Here is a 16589-nt window from a genome sequence, read left to right as displayed (position 1 = left end):
TAGAAGTAATTGCGCGAGTTAAGGGAGCATCGTCCGTAGGAATCGGCTTGTTCTCGGCAGTCTGCACGAGATGCACCGATGATACGGAGTACGCGTACGAAGTACTCGTAGTATGCGTTGGATTCAGCTCTGCAAGGATCTCATCAGGACACTGCATTCTTGTTGCAGTTTCTCCTTCCGGATCGCATCGTTGGTGTTTCCGGGCCCGGACGAGGAAAACAACCTCATGGAGATCATCCTGAGTCCTTGACAGATTAGCTTGAGGAGATCTTCTGAGCTTGGCTTCCAGCATTTGATTCTTCCCCGACGCCAGTTGCGCCACCAGTTCCGCAACTGACCATCGATATGGGCCAGGCTGCTGTTGAGTGTTGACCAGCACGATTCACCGCGCCGGCAGAATGAATGCTGACACATCACAACACGTGACCAACACACTGGACAAGTTGACAACGCACTGCAGCGAGCGAGAGTCAGTGGGCAACTGGCCGCCTGCAGGCCCACCGCCTTTTCTCTCATTCGACCGCTTGATTAACTATCGCTGAGATGGTGCCATATTGGGTAAACTGGCTATTTGAGTACTGCCTAGAAGCGGGTTAGCGCGGGCGCTGGGATTGGACTTCCGGCAATCCGCAGACGCACTAAAATCTTTGAAGCGATGCACTGATTCGTGACATGTTCTTTTTTGCTGGCGCAGAAAAAACCGCGCTTTTTCATGCTCAACAAAACTCCAAAGCTTGCTTTGCGGCCAGTCATGCCTCGAAAGAGTAAAAGGCAGTCCATGAATGAATCCAGTCTTTGTCAATTCACCACCGGAATCGTAGATGATGGGCCGATTCGATCCATGGATCTCATGCAACAAGGCCCGAATCAACTCTTTGATAAATTGTTTTGGTCCTTTTCCCGACATGGAGGTGATCCGGGGCATGGCTCATTTCAACGGGGAACGAGCTTATTGCCACGGCCCTAAACTCAGCCGGGAATGTTCCTAAAAGTTAGACCTGGCCCTAAATGCCCCCCCTAACGTTCCCCCCCCCCCCCCCCCCCCGACCCGACGACCCTAATGCAAGTCTCTCACGCTGCACTGTATACTGCTGCACGCTCAGACTGCTTGAATTGCGGATTGCAATTCTAATCCCTGTCCCTTGTCCAAGCCATTTTCCGCTCCTTTCCCCGTCTCCGTTTCCCGCCCTTTCTTTTTTCTTCTCGGACCACCCGCTCTCTTCTCTTTCCTCTTTAATTATTATCCCTTTCATTGTTCCGTCAAGAATTCCTGGTCCAGCGTGTGTTGCTCCCGTGCCGGGTTGAGCATCAGAACCCCCCCCTCTTTTTCAAGAGGTCACGCTTGGATCCAGGCATTGAGTTTCAAGAACCCCCTCAGAGGACGAGAGAAGAGCCCTCCGACCGGGTCCCGAACTCCGTTGTACGACCTGTCCACGACGCTTTCGAATCGATTCCTTGCAACGAACGTCTTTGGGGTTTTTTGTTCTTTTGTTTATCTTCACGTTGCCATTCCGTGCTGTCCCCCCTGAACCATGGCTACAGCGTTCCAAGTGGACGGGGTGCAATGTTTTACCTATGTGACCGAAAATGTCCCGTCTTGGATTGAACGAGTGTCGGCCCTGGCAAAACATTGCGCACAGAAGCATGCCGAGTTCGCGGAGGAGTACAAAAAGCTAGCACACACGATCACGCCCCGACGCCGTAAAAACAGCTCGGTCCACTCGATTCACTCGTCGGCCGCCTCCCGTGCGGGAGTGTCGGGTACCCAGTCGGCCCGACGACGCAAGCGAGATCAGGATGAGGCATCCAGGGTTTCTGGAGAGTTCAACCAGGTGCTGCGGAATCGCCACCGACTCGTGATTCACTACGATGGATATACTCAGAAAGAGCTGGAGCAGTTCACGCGTGATCTTGGCATTGCGCGAAACAATATTCGCAAAGGTCGAATTGCGGAGATGATGCGAAACCCGTCGGCGGGGTTGGATATGATGCCCTCTACCATGTCGTCGGCAGCTCTCCTCGGACGATCACAACCGGACTCGGCCCAAGCCGAGGCCGACAGCAGCCAGACGGGCGAGCGACAGGAGAATATTTTTGACGCCGTGGATAAACAACTTGAGGCTGTGCAGAACTTGTTCGAGATCGCCGCGCATCAGTTTCTTCGGTGTGGGGACTGCTCCAGGGAGTTCCAACAGGCGCAGGAGAAGCTTGGGACGGTTCAGGAGTCTGCCAAGGAAGCAATGCAGCGACTGCAGGAGATCCGAGCAAAGGAACCGCCGCCATCGGAGCAGACGACCACGGAGCCGCTGGTTGAAAAGATCAAGATCAAGAATGTTAAGATCGATGGCCCGACGTCAACCGGTAGCCAGACCCCGCCAGCATCGAAGCCCACGAACGGCATGTCGATCGAAGTCGACGACGCGGACTCCAACTCGTCGGTGTCTCTTGACTTGACCGCATTCAAAGCCCGTCGGTTGAGGAGATAAATTCTACGGTCGCTCAGACTCTATCGCCGCCTCCCCTTCCTCACTCCCCCACCCGTGGATGACATATCAGATACCCATTTGGCATTCCTTTTTGACCATTGCGCATCTTGTTTGTGGTTGGGTGTTTGTGATTGTTATGATTGACTTGTGAGGCGAGCATGATGTGATTTTCGTTCATTTGTGCATCAAAACTATGCATCTATAACGGGACCAATGGCTTGTTTAGTATGAAGTTCCGTTGAAGAGGGTCAGGACATTCTTTGCTTATTTCCTCTGTCTAATGTGGATGTCAATTGTTGGCGGATATATTGTGTTCTTGTAAATACAAGAGTAACCTATTTCTCGGAACGGGTTTGTACCGGTTGACAAGGTGCCTTTGATTTTTGAATCTGTAGAATTGTAGACATCGACGTCTGGAGAAAGTAGACGAACAAGCACTAGCTACACGTACATTTGGTTTTTCGTTTGATCGTCCCATAACCTCGACATGTCTCCTGTTTCTCGAGACACCGAAGAAAGACGGAATGTTTGAACTCTCGCCAAAGTCTAGACACACCTGCAGAACCGCCTGTGAACAATGAGAATAAGGGAGGCTGGCTGCTACTTGCCCCTCTCCTGATCCCCTCCGCATCTCAAAATTCAAGCTTTGTGACTGACTGCTGCGTATACGGAGTACTCCATACATTCATCAGCCCAAAAAAAAAAAAAAAAAAAAAAAAAAAAAAAAACGGCAAGCGAATCTCATTTTTTTCCTTGGCCGTGAGATACAGTACTCCGTTTGTTACCCGATCCAGTTAAGGGGACCTCGCTTATCCTTCAGCATCAACCAGTCATGCAATCCATCCTCCAGCCGGCGTTAAATCTCCACACGGGGCCGCGGGCCGAGGCGCCAATACGGAGTACTTACTATGAATCTTCCTTGCTCTGTCTTCTTTTTTGTCCCTTGCCTGTTTGATTTCAGCCGAAAACGTACGGCGACTTTGCTCGTACTGGATGGATTCCGTGCAGTCAGTCTGGACTTGTCGTCCCTCGGTCCTCGGTGACGGTTGGGCGAATCTAGCCCGAATTTTTACCTCATTGATCATCGGTACTCCGTACATGTACTATACTTTGCCTCAAAACTTTGTAGCCTTTGACTGACATGGCCGTTTTGTGACGGCGCTACAAACTCGATGTCACATCGGACATCCCTTGAGGGTACATGTACGAAGTATGGATGGAGTACGGAGTACTCCGTCCATACATTACTGTATGTCCATTCTCCGTACATTATGGAGCAGAGAGAGATTCTTCTGCGTGAAATAGTTGGCTATGAACCGATGAGCGGCTGATGCATGCAGCATGCATTAACCTGTTAGATTGTTTAATTGCATGCTGCTTGCAGATTGCTGCTCGCCAGAACGAATGACTGTGGCTGCAAGTCACCGGTTCAAGCAAGGATCATCACGGAATGAAATCATCGCCTGATCTGAATATTAAACACGACGAAACTTGACCACTTCACTTCTTGCGGGAACACCGCCTTTTCGGTGGTGTGACGAAAAATGATCGTCGACTCTGCGTTGACGATTAACCTATCTGTATCTGAGAAGCTGCATGGCTGCAAGACTGCAATTCTGATTGATGCAAAAATCTCGGAAATCATGGCTTTTGGAGCCTCAGCCGGGCACGTGGCTTGCCATTCAAGAAAAGTTGCCGGTCTTGTGTTCTTGAATCTTGACTTTGTTGTTGTTTGAAAAAGGACCGTTTCGCCACAGTATACGAGAACTACTACGGAGGACAAGTACACGAATATGCTTTCGATCTGATCGATCTCAATGCTGTCTTTCACCGTTTCTGTCAGCAAATCCGATTGACAGAGGGCTCGCTACCAGAACTGGCAAAAGGGAGTGGGCAAACTTTCGGTCTCTCCCATGGAACCGCCAGCGGGAAGTTTAACCTACAATCTGCATCTGGCCGTTGTGGAGGTTGTCAAGTGCCGAGCTTATTATTCGCACGGCCTGGCTGGCTGGTGCCAACGCCTCGCTTTCAACTCTGTTGCGCCAGTAACCCGCCGCCATCGCCATCCTGCGCCGTATTTCATGTGTACTCTGTATGTACTCCTTACCCCGAAAGCATGGCATAATGATAACTCTGTAAAGGTACAATGAACGATGATAACGTCTTCATGACACTTTGGCGAATTGGCCTGTGTGCTGCTGCATTCATGCGATGGAGGTCTTTGTTCGGGCTTCGGAGGACCCTGAATGGAGAATTCAGCCGATGCGTGTGGGCTCTCCGCACTGGAGTCGGAGAAAAATCTTGTTCGCTTGTTCTCCCTTCATTATTTCAGGAAAGGGTGAAATTGGAAAAGACGGAGAAACTTCCATGGTCCGTGCGGTTCGAATCTTCGAACATTCGACTACAGTATTACCCAGACCAGAGAATCGATTGTCTGAGACTCAAATCCAAGGCTCTTATGATCTTTGCAGTTTGAACACGGTTTTGGGCGTTGAAGGTATCGGTCTATGGCCCATTGTCTTCAATTGGATTTTAGGTTGAAGCTCCATTCATTTAGCCGTCTGAGGAGAGTGGCAAACTGAGACTCACTGGCACGGCTGAAATTGTTTTATTCCAAGCTGCAAAGGCCGCCAGTCCTTCCTCGAGAGCAAGCCCTGGACAGCCTGGAGAAGACGAGGAACGATGAGTCCTTTTTAATAGGCTCGAACCCAGTTTGGAAAATCTTTGAGAAATCTCGCTTCTTCAAACTCAACCGGAGCCAGATCCGGCATTATTCCTCGCGCTGGACTGGAAGTCAGGAGCAAGCAATTGAATGTGCCTACTGCTTTCTGCTTCACTATTACTCTTTGCATAGGCTTCGTCCTTGAATATGAACAGGATTTTTCTCATCTCGGCGATGAACTTTTTTAAATGAGACAGCTGACTTGATCCCTTTGTCAAAATGAACGATGAGCTGCCCTGATAGTATCGAATATCAACTGATTGCCTTGACTCTGACCTGTTCGCAGGTTTGTCAGTAATCCCATACCCTGGGCCTTGCAAGTTTCACTTCCTCGCGACAATAGAAGATTGCTGGTTACCCTGGCGACTTGCAAGTTTTGCTGACCCGCACCAGCACCATGGGTGAAGGACCCGGCATCATTCAAAAGTGTGCACTCGCTTGTTGTGCATAATGCAACACCAACCTCACCCGTTGTGTCTCCTTGACAAGTGCCATGAGGGAACGATGAGCCCAATGCTCAACCTCTCACAATGGAACGGTCAAAATCAAGGTGATGGGACAACAGAGAAATCCCCGGCACAATCAACGCCAGGATGGACTGTTTATCTGGTTCCTTCCTGCTGGCGGGCAGAGTGAATGATGGATCATTCACAACACTCATCTCAATATGGCAGCTATCATGACTGCACAGAAAATCTTTCCTTTCTGTCTCCTCCTTTTCTCACATCATCTGTATCTCCCAAGCATAGGGCTGTTCGACAAGAGCTCAGTTGTTCCCCGTGATAATCCTGAGTGGCATCAACATGTACCCTTCGACCCCCAAGGCAAGTTCCACACCGTGAAAACAATCAATGCAGGATCCTTCATAACGCGTCCTGGCTCCGCAGGGTCGGTTTCACCGCAGCACGTCAAGAGATGCCGAGGAGAGGCAGTCTAGATCTCCGCTGCATGTGAGTATATATATGATCCAAAGATCAAACAGCCAGGCCAACCCAGCTGATCGTGCAGCTGTTCAACCATGCCTTCCCACCCGACATGGATGACCTGGAGATGTGTGTAGACATTGAAAAATACGTATGTGAACAATGGCCATGGCCATGTATAGCATAGTATAGTTCCTTTGCTAAACGTTCACAGATATCTCGCAACACTGCCAAAGCGGAGACCCCGTTGACATGCGCCGAGAAGCGAAAGTCATCCCAAGAGGGCCCGAGTGATCGCCGCAAACAGCAGCGCTGTGAATTCAAGAGTGGCCAGAGTAATAATGAGGTACCGGCCATTCTGCCGCCGCACAAAAAGGCAAAGATCAGACCCGATCCGAATTCTTGCGAGGTTTTCGTGGATGAATCGGACATCATCGCAGAGGGCCACCCACCTCAATTGCATCTCCCCGAAGATGACTGCAATACGCGGACTTACGACATTCCCATTCCAGACATGTATCGGCCGTCGGATGAGATGGCCATGACTCTTCTGGACGATCACCTAAGAATGACCCGACGGAAAATGGACCAACCGTCCTTCCAGATCTACGAAGATGAACCCGCGGAGGATGAGGAAGAAGAAGAAGAAGAAGAAGCCGAGGATGATGATGAGGAGCTCGATGACTACGACGAGTATGAGCCCTGGTATGAGGACGACAAAGAAAACTTGATGATGCCCGAACTGGAAATGGAAACAAGTCAAGAGATCATCATCAACGCCACCACCACTAACATTGATGAAGATGAAGGCCAACAAGCTGATGCCCTCCCGCAAGCTTTCCGGCATTTCGGATCTCCGCTCCGAGAGCTGCGGATCCCTGGACCGACTGATTTCTCCCACTCGTAAGACCATGGAGGATGGTCGATGGTCCTTGCGCAAGGCCTGATCTTCAAAGAGTTTCGACAACCCTTTGAATTGGAACCCAGTCACTATCGGACAGGTATATATACCCCGTACGGAGTACTCCGTATAGTTGTATCTCGAGAATCTTTCACCGAGCAGTCCACCTGAATACGGTAGCCTACCTTACGACGATCAGACGACAAAGAGACCTCGCGCATTGACCACCCCGTGAGTTGTGGAGACGAGTTCCATCTACAAATGTCTATTTCGGCAATGGAGAGATCTGATCTGTCACATTTGTCCTCCGTCCGGCGAGCTGTCACTCGTTCAAGGTTAACCTACCTCGGTAATAAGTAATGAGATTTGAGGCATCTAAGCAGCACGAGCTTGCCGGGCTCTCTGGATCTGCTTTCACTTTCACAAGCAAGTTTGCAGTCTCTCAACCCCTTTGATAACTTGTACCTAGGTAGTCACTGTTTCATCCCGAGTTTAGGAAGTCGTATGATGTTGACCTTCGTTGAGCAATGACAACTAGGGTCGGTTACCCCGTGCCTGATCATATTGCTGTAGTTGAGTCGATGGATCATTAAATTACACATTACTGTCAAGCATCCATACACACTCGGTACATCGTACTTCGTGGAATGCTCGTAAACCCGAACCATATCATATCAAAAGATCGAAAGGGAATAATCCAAATCAGTAATAGATCTTTTCCTCGTAGATCGGCGGCCATCCCTTCTCCTCGTTCCACCGCAAGTTATTCTTCTCATCCAGCCAGGCATCCTCGTCCGTGATCGGGGTAACTTTGGACGTCTGCTCCACCTCCAGCTTGGAGATGCCGGCCTCGTCGCGCGGGATCCAGAGCAACGGCGTCTTAGCCGAGACGACCGGGTGAAAGTATGCGTTGCGTTCGACCTCGGGCGGATAGGTCGGGGTCTCCATGTGGCTGGGGACGAGGTGCCGCAGCGTCGCGTAGGAGGCGTATTTATCCGGGCGAAGGAACTTGAGCAGGAAGTTGGCCCTCGGGCTGATGGCGGAGGTCGGTGCTGGAGCTGGGTTGCCACCTTTCTCAACGTCGACGCCAGCGCCATCCTCCGCATGATGAGGCTTCTCGTTGCTGGACGTCGCGGTCACGGGGTCGGCTCCCTTGGTGGTGGAAGAGGAGAGGCTGACGTCCTCCGTCTCGAGATTCTTGGGCAGATACTTGATCAGAGGCGAGAGCGCCTCGTTCATAGACACGTGGTACAGCACTGCAAAGATTAGGAAAATGATCATGAGAATCATCGGTCCGAGCGCGATGCGGGCCTGCGCCGTTCCGATCGCGAATAGCCCGATGAGGCACACGCTCGACAGGTAGCAGCCGACCAGCAGATGCTGCAGCGCTCGTGGGTAGATCTCGCCCTTAGTGTCGATGGATGCGTTCGACACGTAGAGGAGGTTGTAGCGGAAGGCAAAGTAGAAGAGGTAGAGGCCGATTGTCGCGAATCCCATGACCAACGGCGCAATGCACGAGTAGGTGATGGCTGTCGAGTCCTCAAGTCAGTCCGATGGGTACAGCCTCGACATGGAAGAAGAGCCCTACCAATGACGGCCAAGAGAGACATGGGAGGAAGAACAGTTCCCCAACCCAGACTAGCCAGGCTGGACCATCGCGTGTAGAGCTTGCGAGGTGAAGTATCGAGCAGCTTGCCAAGCACTTTGCCGATGATGAGTCCGCCAATGTTCAGGAGTGCTCCCGACGTGAAGGTCAATCCTTGCAGGATGATGTACGAGACGTAGAAGTTGGATGCCCGCGGCAGGTTCTGAGCGAGAAGATCGGCGGCAGAAGTCGGATTCTGAACAATCTTCGTAACCACGCTCGTCGCTGCCGAGGAGAGAGTTGTGACCAAAAACACCTGAACGACCTGGAACCCAAAGTAGGCGTTCTGAGTCCAAAGCTCAACCGCAGCAGCAGTCGGCGCCCCGCCCAGTTTGGCACACACTGGCAGATGATCAGCAGCAGAATCTTTGGCTGGCGATCTATATACTTACAGCGAATGATAATCGGCAGCAGTGCCATGAGCACGGACAACAGGACAGAGGGCAAAAGACCGGTGACAACGCCCAGAATCACATCGGGGATATCCAGAATAAACCGGAGGAAGGTCACCTTGTTCGTCAAGTTGTCGATGTTCGAAATGGCACCGACGACGGCAACCGGAATTGCCCAGAAGATGATCAATGCTACAACGAAGGCAATCGTGGCAAAATTGCGCACGATCCGCTCCCACCACATGATGCGCAGATTGGACCAGATCACCTGGGTCGGGTCCACGCCGATGTAGCGAGGGCTCATGTGAAGAGGCAGGTTGTGGGAAACCATTTGGTAGGCAGCTTGGGCTTCGTTCTGGTTGACAAACTCGATGAACACGGCAGAGATACGCTTGGCATCTCCGGATCGGTGCTTGGCCTGCAGTTCTTCAATCTCTGGGTTGAGACGTTCAATCTCAGAACGGGCCCATTCAATAGTGTCTACTTTCTTGCCAATGAGGAATTTTAGCCGATGTGTCGGACGGTCCTTGTTCTTCAGCCAGCGCCGCGCGGCCGAGGCAGGATCCTCGGTTCCTGCGGCCACCTCCTCATCGGAAGCACCGCCCTTCTGATTCTTCTTCTTTTTCAGCTCTTTGAGACGTGCGGCATTCGCATTCTTGATCAATTTGATCTCGGCAGCCTCGAGTTTCATCGCGGCCGCATCACGCGCCTTAACTTTTTCTTCGAGCTCGCTCACGTCGGTTGGCAACCAAATGTTGGCGATTTTGTCCTCGCCAAACATGCGGCGAAGCCTCCCCTTGTCCAGGTACTCATCGGGCACCGCCGTAAACAAAACCGTCTTAGAGGATATTCGATTGACGTACGCGGGAGATAAGGCGTACGCCTGTCGCAGATTGATATAGAAAATGATCTCCCGCGTAACGAGATAGAAGACAAAGGCTCAAGACTGCAGTCAGCAATGTGGATACGAGCCATGAGCCGAAAGTTTGACTCACTCAAGAAGATCCAGGCAACCAACGCGTGGGCAAAATACCGGGCGGGGTCAGCAACGTTGGAAAAGGCTAGGATGTCCAACTGCTGCTTATTCCCTTTTCCGGTCGCATTGACGGGGAAAAGGATGGGCCAAGTGATGCAGCAACCCACCAGGCAAACAATCGAGATCAGCTTGAGATAGCGAAGCAGAAGATAGGCGTCAAGGGAATGGTGTTGCAGAACATAGGTGTCGGGCAGTCGATACATGGCAAAAATCCAGTCAAACAATCCTGAGGGGGACTCTGGGGTCCGTTCATGGGGCAACAAGTTGCCCACAAAGGTGCGCGGGACATAGTGGCGACGAAACTTGCGACGTAGGATGATGAAAGCCAGAATCATGGCCCCCGCGATCACAAGCGAGGGAACCAGTGTGGACACCAAGGCCGAGGCCGAGCTCGACGTGTTCTTGGGGTCCTAAGGATGGGGCGCGTTAGCCGTCGCAGGGCCAAAATTTTCGTAAAGGAGACGCGCTCTCACCTCTTCTGCATCTGCGCGTTTGACAAGCGTGTCGACGCCATCGAGGGCGCTGCTTCTGAGCCACATGGCGAAATGCGGTCCTCACCAGCAAGGGCCGCTGCGAAAGAATACAGGGGGATGGGCGGATAGTTGCAGAGTGGGAGTTGGCGTCCTGGTACACAAAGGGGCGACCATGCAGGAAAGCGAAGAAAAGAGAGGATTGCCGCCCAAGAAATACCCGAAGGAGCGTGAGGGAGTGTGGAAAGGAAAAAAAAAAAAAAAAAAAAAAAAAGAAAGAAGAGCGAACGATACTTCAGTGCTTCAGCTCATCAGCTCCCGCAGGGGAGGAGGAAACGATTTGCAGCTAAACGAAGATCTTCAAAATTGGGCGAACCAGCGCGGTGGTTGAAGCAATTGGAGCTTCAGATCTCGATTTGGGATTTAACTTAGTTACTTACTTTTCCCCTTTTGGGACTTGTTTGGAGCCACCTAGGTTATCCACATCAACATCATCCTCATTCCCGATTTAGCTAGGTCTGTGGCCCGTGCACGGCAATGGCGCGTGGACCAATCAAATCCTGCAACAGGGGTTCTCTGTAGCCAATCATCACTCGTCCTGACAATCAATCTGTCCCACAATTTGTCGACTGGTCGCTCTTGGCGCCTTTCCCCCTCGGGACGAGTTGCTGAATCCATGGTAGCCGCCGCTGTGGGTCTCGCGATCTCACGATTTCGGATATGCACTGCCACATTCACCGCCACAAAGCACCAGCCACCGCGTGATCGGCCAACCGATCGCTCGCTCCGATGCAGCTTCATGCTGTAAGTTAGCTCTAACTGACCCTGGCAAGGTTCAGCGCAAGATGGGTCTCCGATGCGGCTATTGAACCTTATCATGACGCCATAACTCTAGCCTCACCCACTAACTACAGTAGTGGCACTCCATGAGAACCACCCATCACGCTTCACGAACTGCGGCGTTAAGGTCTCCTTACCAGAACCAGAGAAAGACATTCAGCCAATATAACCAAGTAATTGTTATCATTCGAGACCAACGGCATACCTGCAACAAAGTACTACGAGCAAGACTCGTTGCCTCCCTCTCTCGCGACCACCCCAAACCGTGGCTGATCTCCCCAGCCGCGAACCCTGTTGCCCTGTTGATGGTATGGGAAGTGAAAGGCCAGGTCAAACATGAGGGAGATTCAAAAAGGCACCTTGAACTCTTTTATTCGATTGGGTACTTGAGATTTACCGAGTATTGCTAGTCGGATTTCAAAGTTTTTCATTGTCGATGGTGGAATATCGGCTATGAAGTGATGCGTTGCTGGCTATTTCATCTAGATTCCACGTCAAGTCCTCGCATATAGTTTTGTCAGTAAAGTACTCACGCAAGCTAGGTGAAACTACGAGCATAAAGAGAACACTTTCGTTCAGGCTTGCCAAATTGCGCAGAGTACTAGTATCAGACGAGACGAATATCTGACATCATTCATCAGGGGTATAGGATATCTTCAGTAGGCCAACGAAGAACTTATATCGTGTCAAGAAAACGATCCTCGATCAAGCGACGCCTGGATTCTAAACCTGCCTGTTGACGGTCAGGGACCACTTCACCGAGATATTAACCATGCTCGGGGATTGGAATTGCAAAGAGAGGATGCCAGGTGAGGAATACAGTAACTATGCCGTTGCGTCCCAAAATCCAGCTTTCTTACAGCCGAGGTAGGAAGAAAGTCATGCACAAATCGGTTACTGACAGCCAACCAAGGAAAAACGATTCTTCCAATCATCGTTGATTGAAGTCACCGATCACAGAACTATTGATGAAGATGGCCGCAAGTCCTAACGGATCGCATACAGATCTCTCTCGAAACTATCCACACTGTCGTTTCTGGGCGCCATCATCAGATAGCCCAAAACAAGCTCGTTGAAACGGAACAGCAAGTCCGGGGGCAGAATCTTGGGAATTTGCAGCAATTCCGTTGTCGAAAACAGCCTCTGCGGATCCCTTAAATCATAGTCGCAGTCCTCTTCCATCAGCATATACGTGAAGCTCTCGCATGCATAATCTTGCTACACGCCGCGCTGCCGCACAACCGCCCTCAGGTAGTCGAGAAAACGCGATGTGCGGCACGGCGAATCCCGCAAACTCCACAGCGCTGTCATGATGTAGATCAGGGCGGCGGAACGACCCCAGTCGGTTGTGGGCACCCTCTTGTTCACGATGTAGGAACGATCGCTCATCGGAACCCGGCTAGGCCGCGGCCCGCTCGCCAGCAGTTGATACAGGTCGGTTTCATAGTTGAACGTCGATGCCCGTTGGGGGACCATGGTCAGGTACTCTGCTGTATTCTGTTGGGCCATCAACTCCTCGCCGCGACGCAGAAAATCGACCAGCGACCACACGGCCTCCAAGGGAATTACGTATGACCGCGGCAACATCATGCAAAACAAGAAAAACAGGATCCCCTGGCAAACAGCGTCCGGTACGGTTGTTCGATTGCGTTGGATCTGGAGGGCTCGCGTGGCATATTCCAGGGCTTTGGCGTGGTCACCGTACCGTTCCTCTTGCAGATACAATCCGGTCAAGGCCATGACGAGATCGTCCTCGTTCATTCCATGGTCGAGCGGATTATTCCCGGCCAGCTCCGTTTGAGTCAAATAATGATTAATTAGCTGATGGTTCGTTATGCCGGTCCGGTGCGCTTTCCATCGGGCACAGTATCCTAGGACGATGGACTGAAAGGGGACAGGGTGTTGCATTGCTCTTCGAAACACCCGTTCTTTCATATACGAGTTCTGGCCCGACCAATAACCGAGTCGGTGCAGCCAGTCATCGACCAACTCATACTCGATCGGGCCAACTTCGATCGGTAACAGCTGCACGACGGTCTCGGTCGAGGCACTCAGCATAGGAAGCGGAGGCGGTGGAGACTGGGATGAAAGCGGGCCGGAATAAGTCACCTGTCGTTGCGGCCGTAAGCGTCTACATCGGGGCCGATGGAACGCGTCAGCGGCTTTTTAACCCACCCCCTATCACAGAACACGAGCATCGTACCGATGCTTGCGCAGGACTCTGAGTGCTCGGCGAGACGGGATCTGGCTCGCCTTGCCGAGCAAAGCCTCGAGAATCCTGGGACGAGGTCTGCTGGCCAGGTTTCTCCGTCATGGCATTCTGCGATCGTTTCATTTGAATGTGATGCCGCATGACATGGGCTCTTTTCTCCCGTGATGAAGTCGAATCGACGAAGAGAAAACTCTGTCTCGCGGCATTCTCGCTGCTCGTACGTGAGGACCGTCTCCTCGACCTCGCGGGCTTCTGAGCGGTCGAATTATCCGCGGCCGGACCTTCACGTTTGTCCAGCTTTCTTGCCGACCGAGCACCATCCGGCGACTGACCTAGGGGCGAACCCTCGGAAGGATCTGGACGGCCGTCATTCATCTCTGCGCGACCTCGGCTGGTATTCGCTGCCGATGATGCTTTTTCATTCCTTGAACAGCCACGCCGCACTCAATAGTTATACTACCGTCCCGGCGCAGCATGCCGTTTTATGCTCGCAACCTTTCTTTAGAGGAACGATGTCCGCTTGGAGAGCATGACTGTATGAGGACCAAAAATAAAAGTGTATTCTGAGTTGTGCATGAAGTCTGGATCGACCTGCACAGAGAATATGTAAGTAGTTAAATAGAGTACTGTGCTGACCCTTTCCTAGGGTGCAGTCTTCTCTATGAGGCTCGTAACCGCAGGGTTCCAAGCAAGCACTACGAGTAGATTAAACGGCGAATGTGGCTGCGACCAGGCCGGGCGAGTCGGGAAGCCTATGACGTCTGGTGGAAGTGCAATCCCGGCGGCTGCTATTGCTATTGCTATACCTATCGCTTTGGGGGCTGGAGTTCTGGTCGAGCTTGGCATGCCTTGTTAGTGCCTTGGGATCATGGATAGTGATATGGCAGTGACAGAAGGGAGAAGATGAATCAACCGTATGGAGGAGTAATTCAGAATTGCCAGTTTGGGGTTGAAGAAAGATCGACCATTTACCAAGCCTGGAATAGTTGCATATTAACCCTCGATTCGCCGATGCAAGGCTGACTCAGTCGGACCAATCGGGTTCGGCACCCTTCGGAGATGCAGGCCCCACACAGTGAGACTTTCTCTTGGCAAAATAACCTCCACATACTCGTGAATGTACTATGCAGCGAGACATGCTCATGACATCTGCGAACGCTTCTCATAAACCGCAACTTTAAAATGAGCACGCAAGTCTGTATATCCGTTTCTCATAAAACCTTCATCCTCCCTCAATGGTTGAGTATGATGCTCTCGATCAAGCTTTTGGCAGAGGAACCTCGCTACGCATCAATAGTACTTCATTTCTTAGAACGGAGAACAGCTACATAGAGTACTATTCCTCGCGGAAAAGCAGATTGTGACGCTTTCCTCGATCCATGTACTCGTCGATTCAAGAGACACGAATCCTGTCTACGCGTACGGAGTACGGATATACAACGTAAAATCAATTCGCCAAATGTCGTTGGCCGTTTCTACCCTTGCACATGCGGGGCATATTCATGACCTCGGACGATTGCCATGCAGAACGCAGGCAGCATTGTCACACGTCCTGCTCCCGGTGCAAACTTTGTTGACGAAAGACGGAAATACGGGTGAGTTCATATCTGAGACTGGTGCAGATGCAAGATTGGAAAGGCTCGTTGTGGACGCACGGTGCGTCCATGGCGCTCAGCAATGGGTTAGTTTAAAGGTAGGCCCATGAGACTGGGTACGGGGAAGGGCGGTAGACAGTCCCATTGAGTCTTTGTGACGGAGTCCATCCGCATATTGCTTGACCGATGGAGCACCTTGAGCAGAATCCACCGATGGCTCCAATGCCGCGAGGGATGCTACCTTTCTTCGTGCTTAGTGTTGGTTAGACGGTAGACGGCTAACTGACTCTGGCATTGGTCAGTCTCTGCAAGTATGGGAAGTCGTTCGACTAGACCTCGGTATTCGGGCGGCCTATTATTCGGAATTCATCATGATGCCATGACATCAGTCGACTCCGAAGGCTGACTCTGCAGAGCACGCCAGTAACATCACCAACGGTGACGGCCGGCGCAGAGCAATTGTGTTGTGCTCGGTGAGTCTTGTCGATTCTCGCTCCGGAAGCCGATCACATTGCCCGGCCATTCAAAACGAGTCGAGCAAACCAATGGAAAAAAAAAAGCCCACCCCCAGCCCAACGTGCAGAACAAGATACTGCATCAGCGAAAGCCGCTCGACACACTAAGCCTTTGCTCGCAGCGACTTGCATGACAGATCATTTGTCAGCCTGCGTCCCCGGCGCTTCCAGCCTCCGAGAGAGAAGCCACTATCTTTCTTTAGAAACACACCATTGATCGTAGGGCGTCGCGACTCGACGGGAGGGAACTTCCCTCGACCTCGACTCCTTCCATGTGAGGGGCGGCACCACCAAGGAAACTGGGATAGTACCGTGGGATCAGGAACCCGGATGTTCGTACGGGACGTGCGTCTGGCATATGGTATGTAGAATTGCCTTTTGTGATGGAGAATATGGACATTCTTGTTGGGATCCTGTCCGTACTGCCCGTCTGTCTGCTACTACATTACGAGCAGCTTGGCATGACACGTCGGTCTCGGGGCTACTATTCGCGGCGATACTAAGTAGCCCGTATTTCCCTGCGGCGGTATATTATATTGCCACCACCGCCTTCGAGCCCAACCTGATCTCCTGCCGTAATAGCCCACCTCAGCTCCATGGTCTGCGAACTACGGTCTTCCCCCCAAGAAAGCAAACATTTCCATAGCGACACAAGCCAGAGAACATGTTGAATACAGGAAATGCCCTCCAGTCAATGTGCTGGACCGGGCTGTGATTTCAGCGCTGGCAAAGTTCATGGATCGTGCTCCCGGGATGCCTTTGAAGGACTTGCCGAAATGCCAGAAATGCCGACATGGGGGCTAGTACCAATTCCCTCCCAATGCCTCTTTGATTGCAGCACTCATCCAGATA

At 51.7% G+C, this 16589-nt stretch overlaps 4 protein-coding genes across 4 annotated transcripts; 2 read left to right on the top strand and 2 right to left on the bottom strand.

Annotated features, from left to right (window-relative positions):
- Nucleotides 1-1532: 1532 nt before the first annotated feature.
- VTN31DRAFT_3245 (uncharacterized protein) lies at nt 1533-2486 on the top strand (the record flags this gene model as incomplete). The annotated part of the gene is made up of 1 exon (XM_069403503.1): nt 1533-2486. The coding sequence occupies one exon, from the start codon at nt 1533-1535 to the stop codon at nt 2484-2486; it is 954 nt and encodes a 317-aa protein (XP_069262678.1).
- A 3525-nt stretch (nt 2487-6011) lies between these two features.
- Nucleotides 6012-7038, top strand: VTN31DRAFT_3244 (uncharacterized protein; the record flags this gene model as incomplete). Its single annotated transcript, XM_069403502.1, has 4 exons — nt 6012-6032; nt 6096-6158; nt 6217-6282; nt 6346-7038. 4 exons carry the CDS (start codon nt 6012-6014, stop codon nt 7036-7038), a joined length of 843 nt encoding a protein of 280 aa, XP_069262677.1.
- Nucleotides 7039-7734: 696 nt separating this feature from the next.
- Nucleotides 7735-10644, bottom strand: VTN31DRAFT_3243 (uncharacterized protein; the record flags this gene model as incomplete). Its single annotated transcript, XM_069403501.1, has 5 exons — nt 7735-8561; nt 8621-9019; nt 9070-10008; nt 10065-10515; nt 10579-10644. 5 exons carry the CDS (start codon nt 10642-10644, stop codon nt 7735-7737), a joined length of 2682 nt encoding a protein of 893 aa, XP_069262676.1.
- A 1989-nt stretch (nt 10645-12633) lies between these two features.
- VTN31DRAFT_3242 (uncharacterized protein) lies at nt 12634-13473 on the bottom strand (the record flags this gene model as incomplete). The annotated part of the gene is made up of 1 exon (XM_069403500.1): nt 12634-13473. The coding sequence occupies one exon, from the start codon at nt 13471-13473 to the stop codon at nt 12634-12636; it is 840 nt and encodes a 279-aa protein (XP_069262675.1).
- Nucleotides 13474-16589: the final 3116 nt, after the last annotated feature.

The sequence above is a fragment of the Thermomyces dupontii genome (genome assembly GCF_041956625.1).
Source record: "Thermomyces dupontii strain NRRL 2155 unplaced genomic scaffold VTN31scaffold_2, whole genome shotgun sequence".
In the NCBI taxonomy this organism is placed as follows: Eukaryota; Fungi; Ascomycota; class Eurotiomycetes; order Eurotiales; family Trichocomaceae; genus Thermomyces; species Thermomyces dupontii.
Note: the sequence above shows the minus strand (reverse complement) of the source record. Positions and strands in the feature narration are given on the sequence as shown.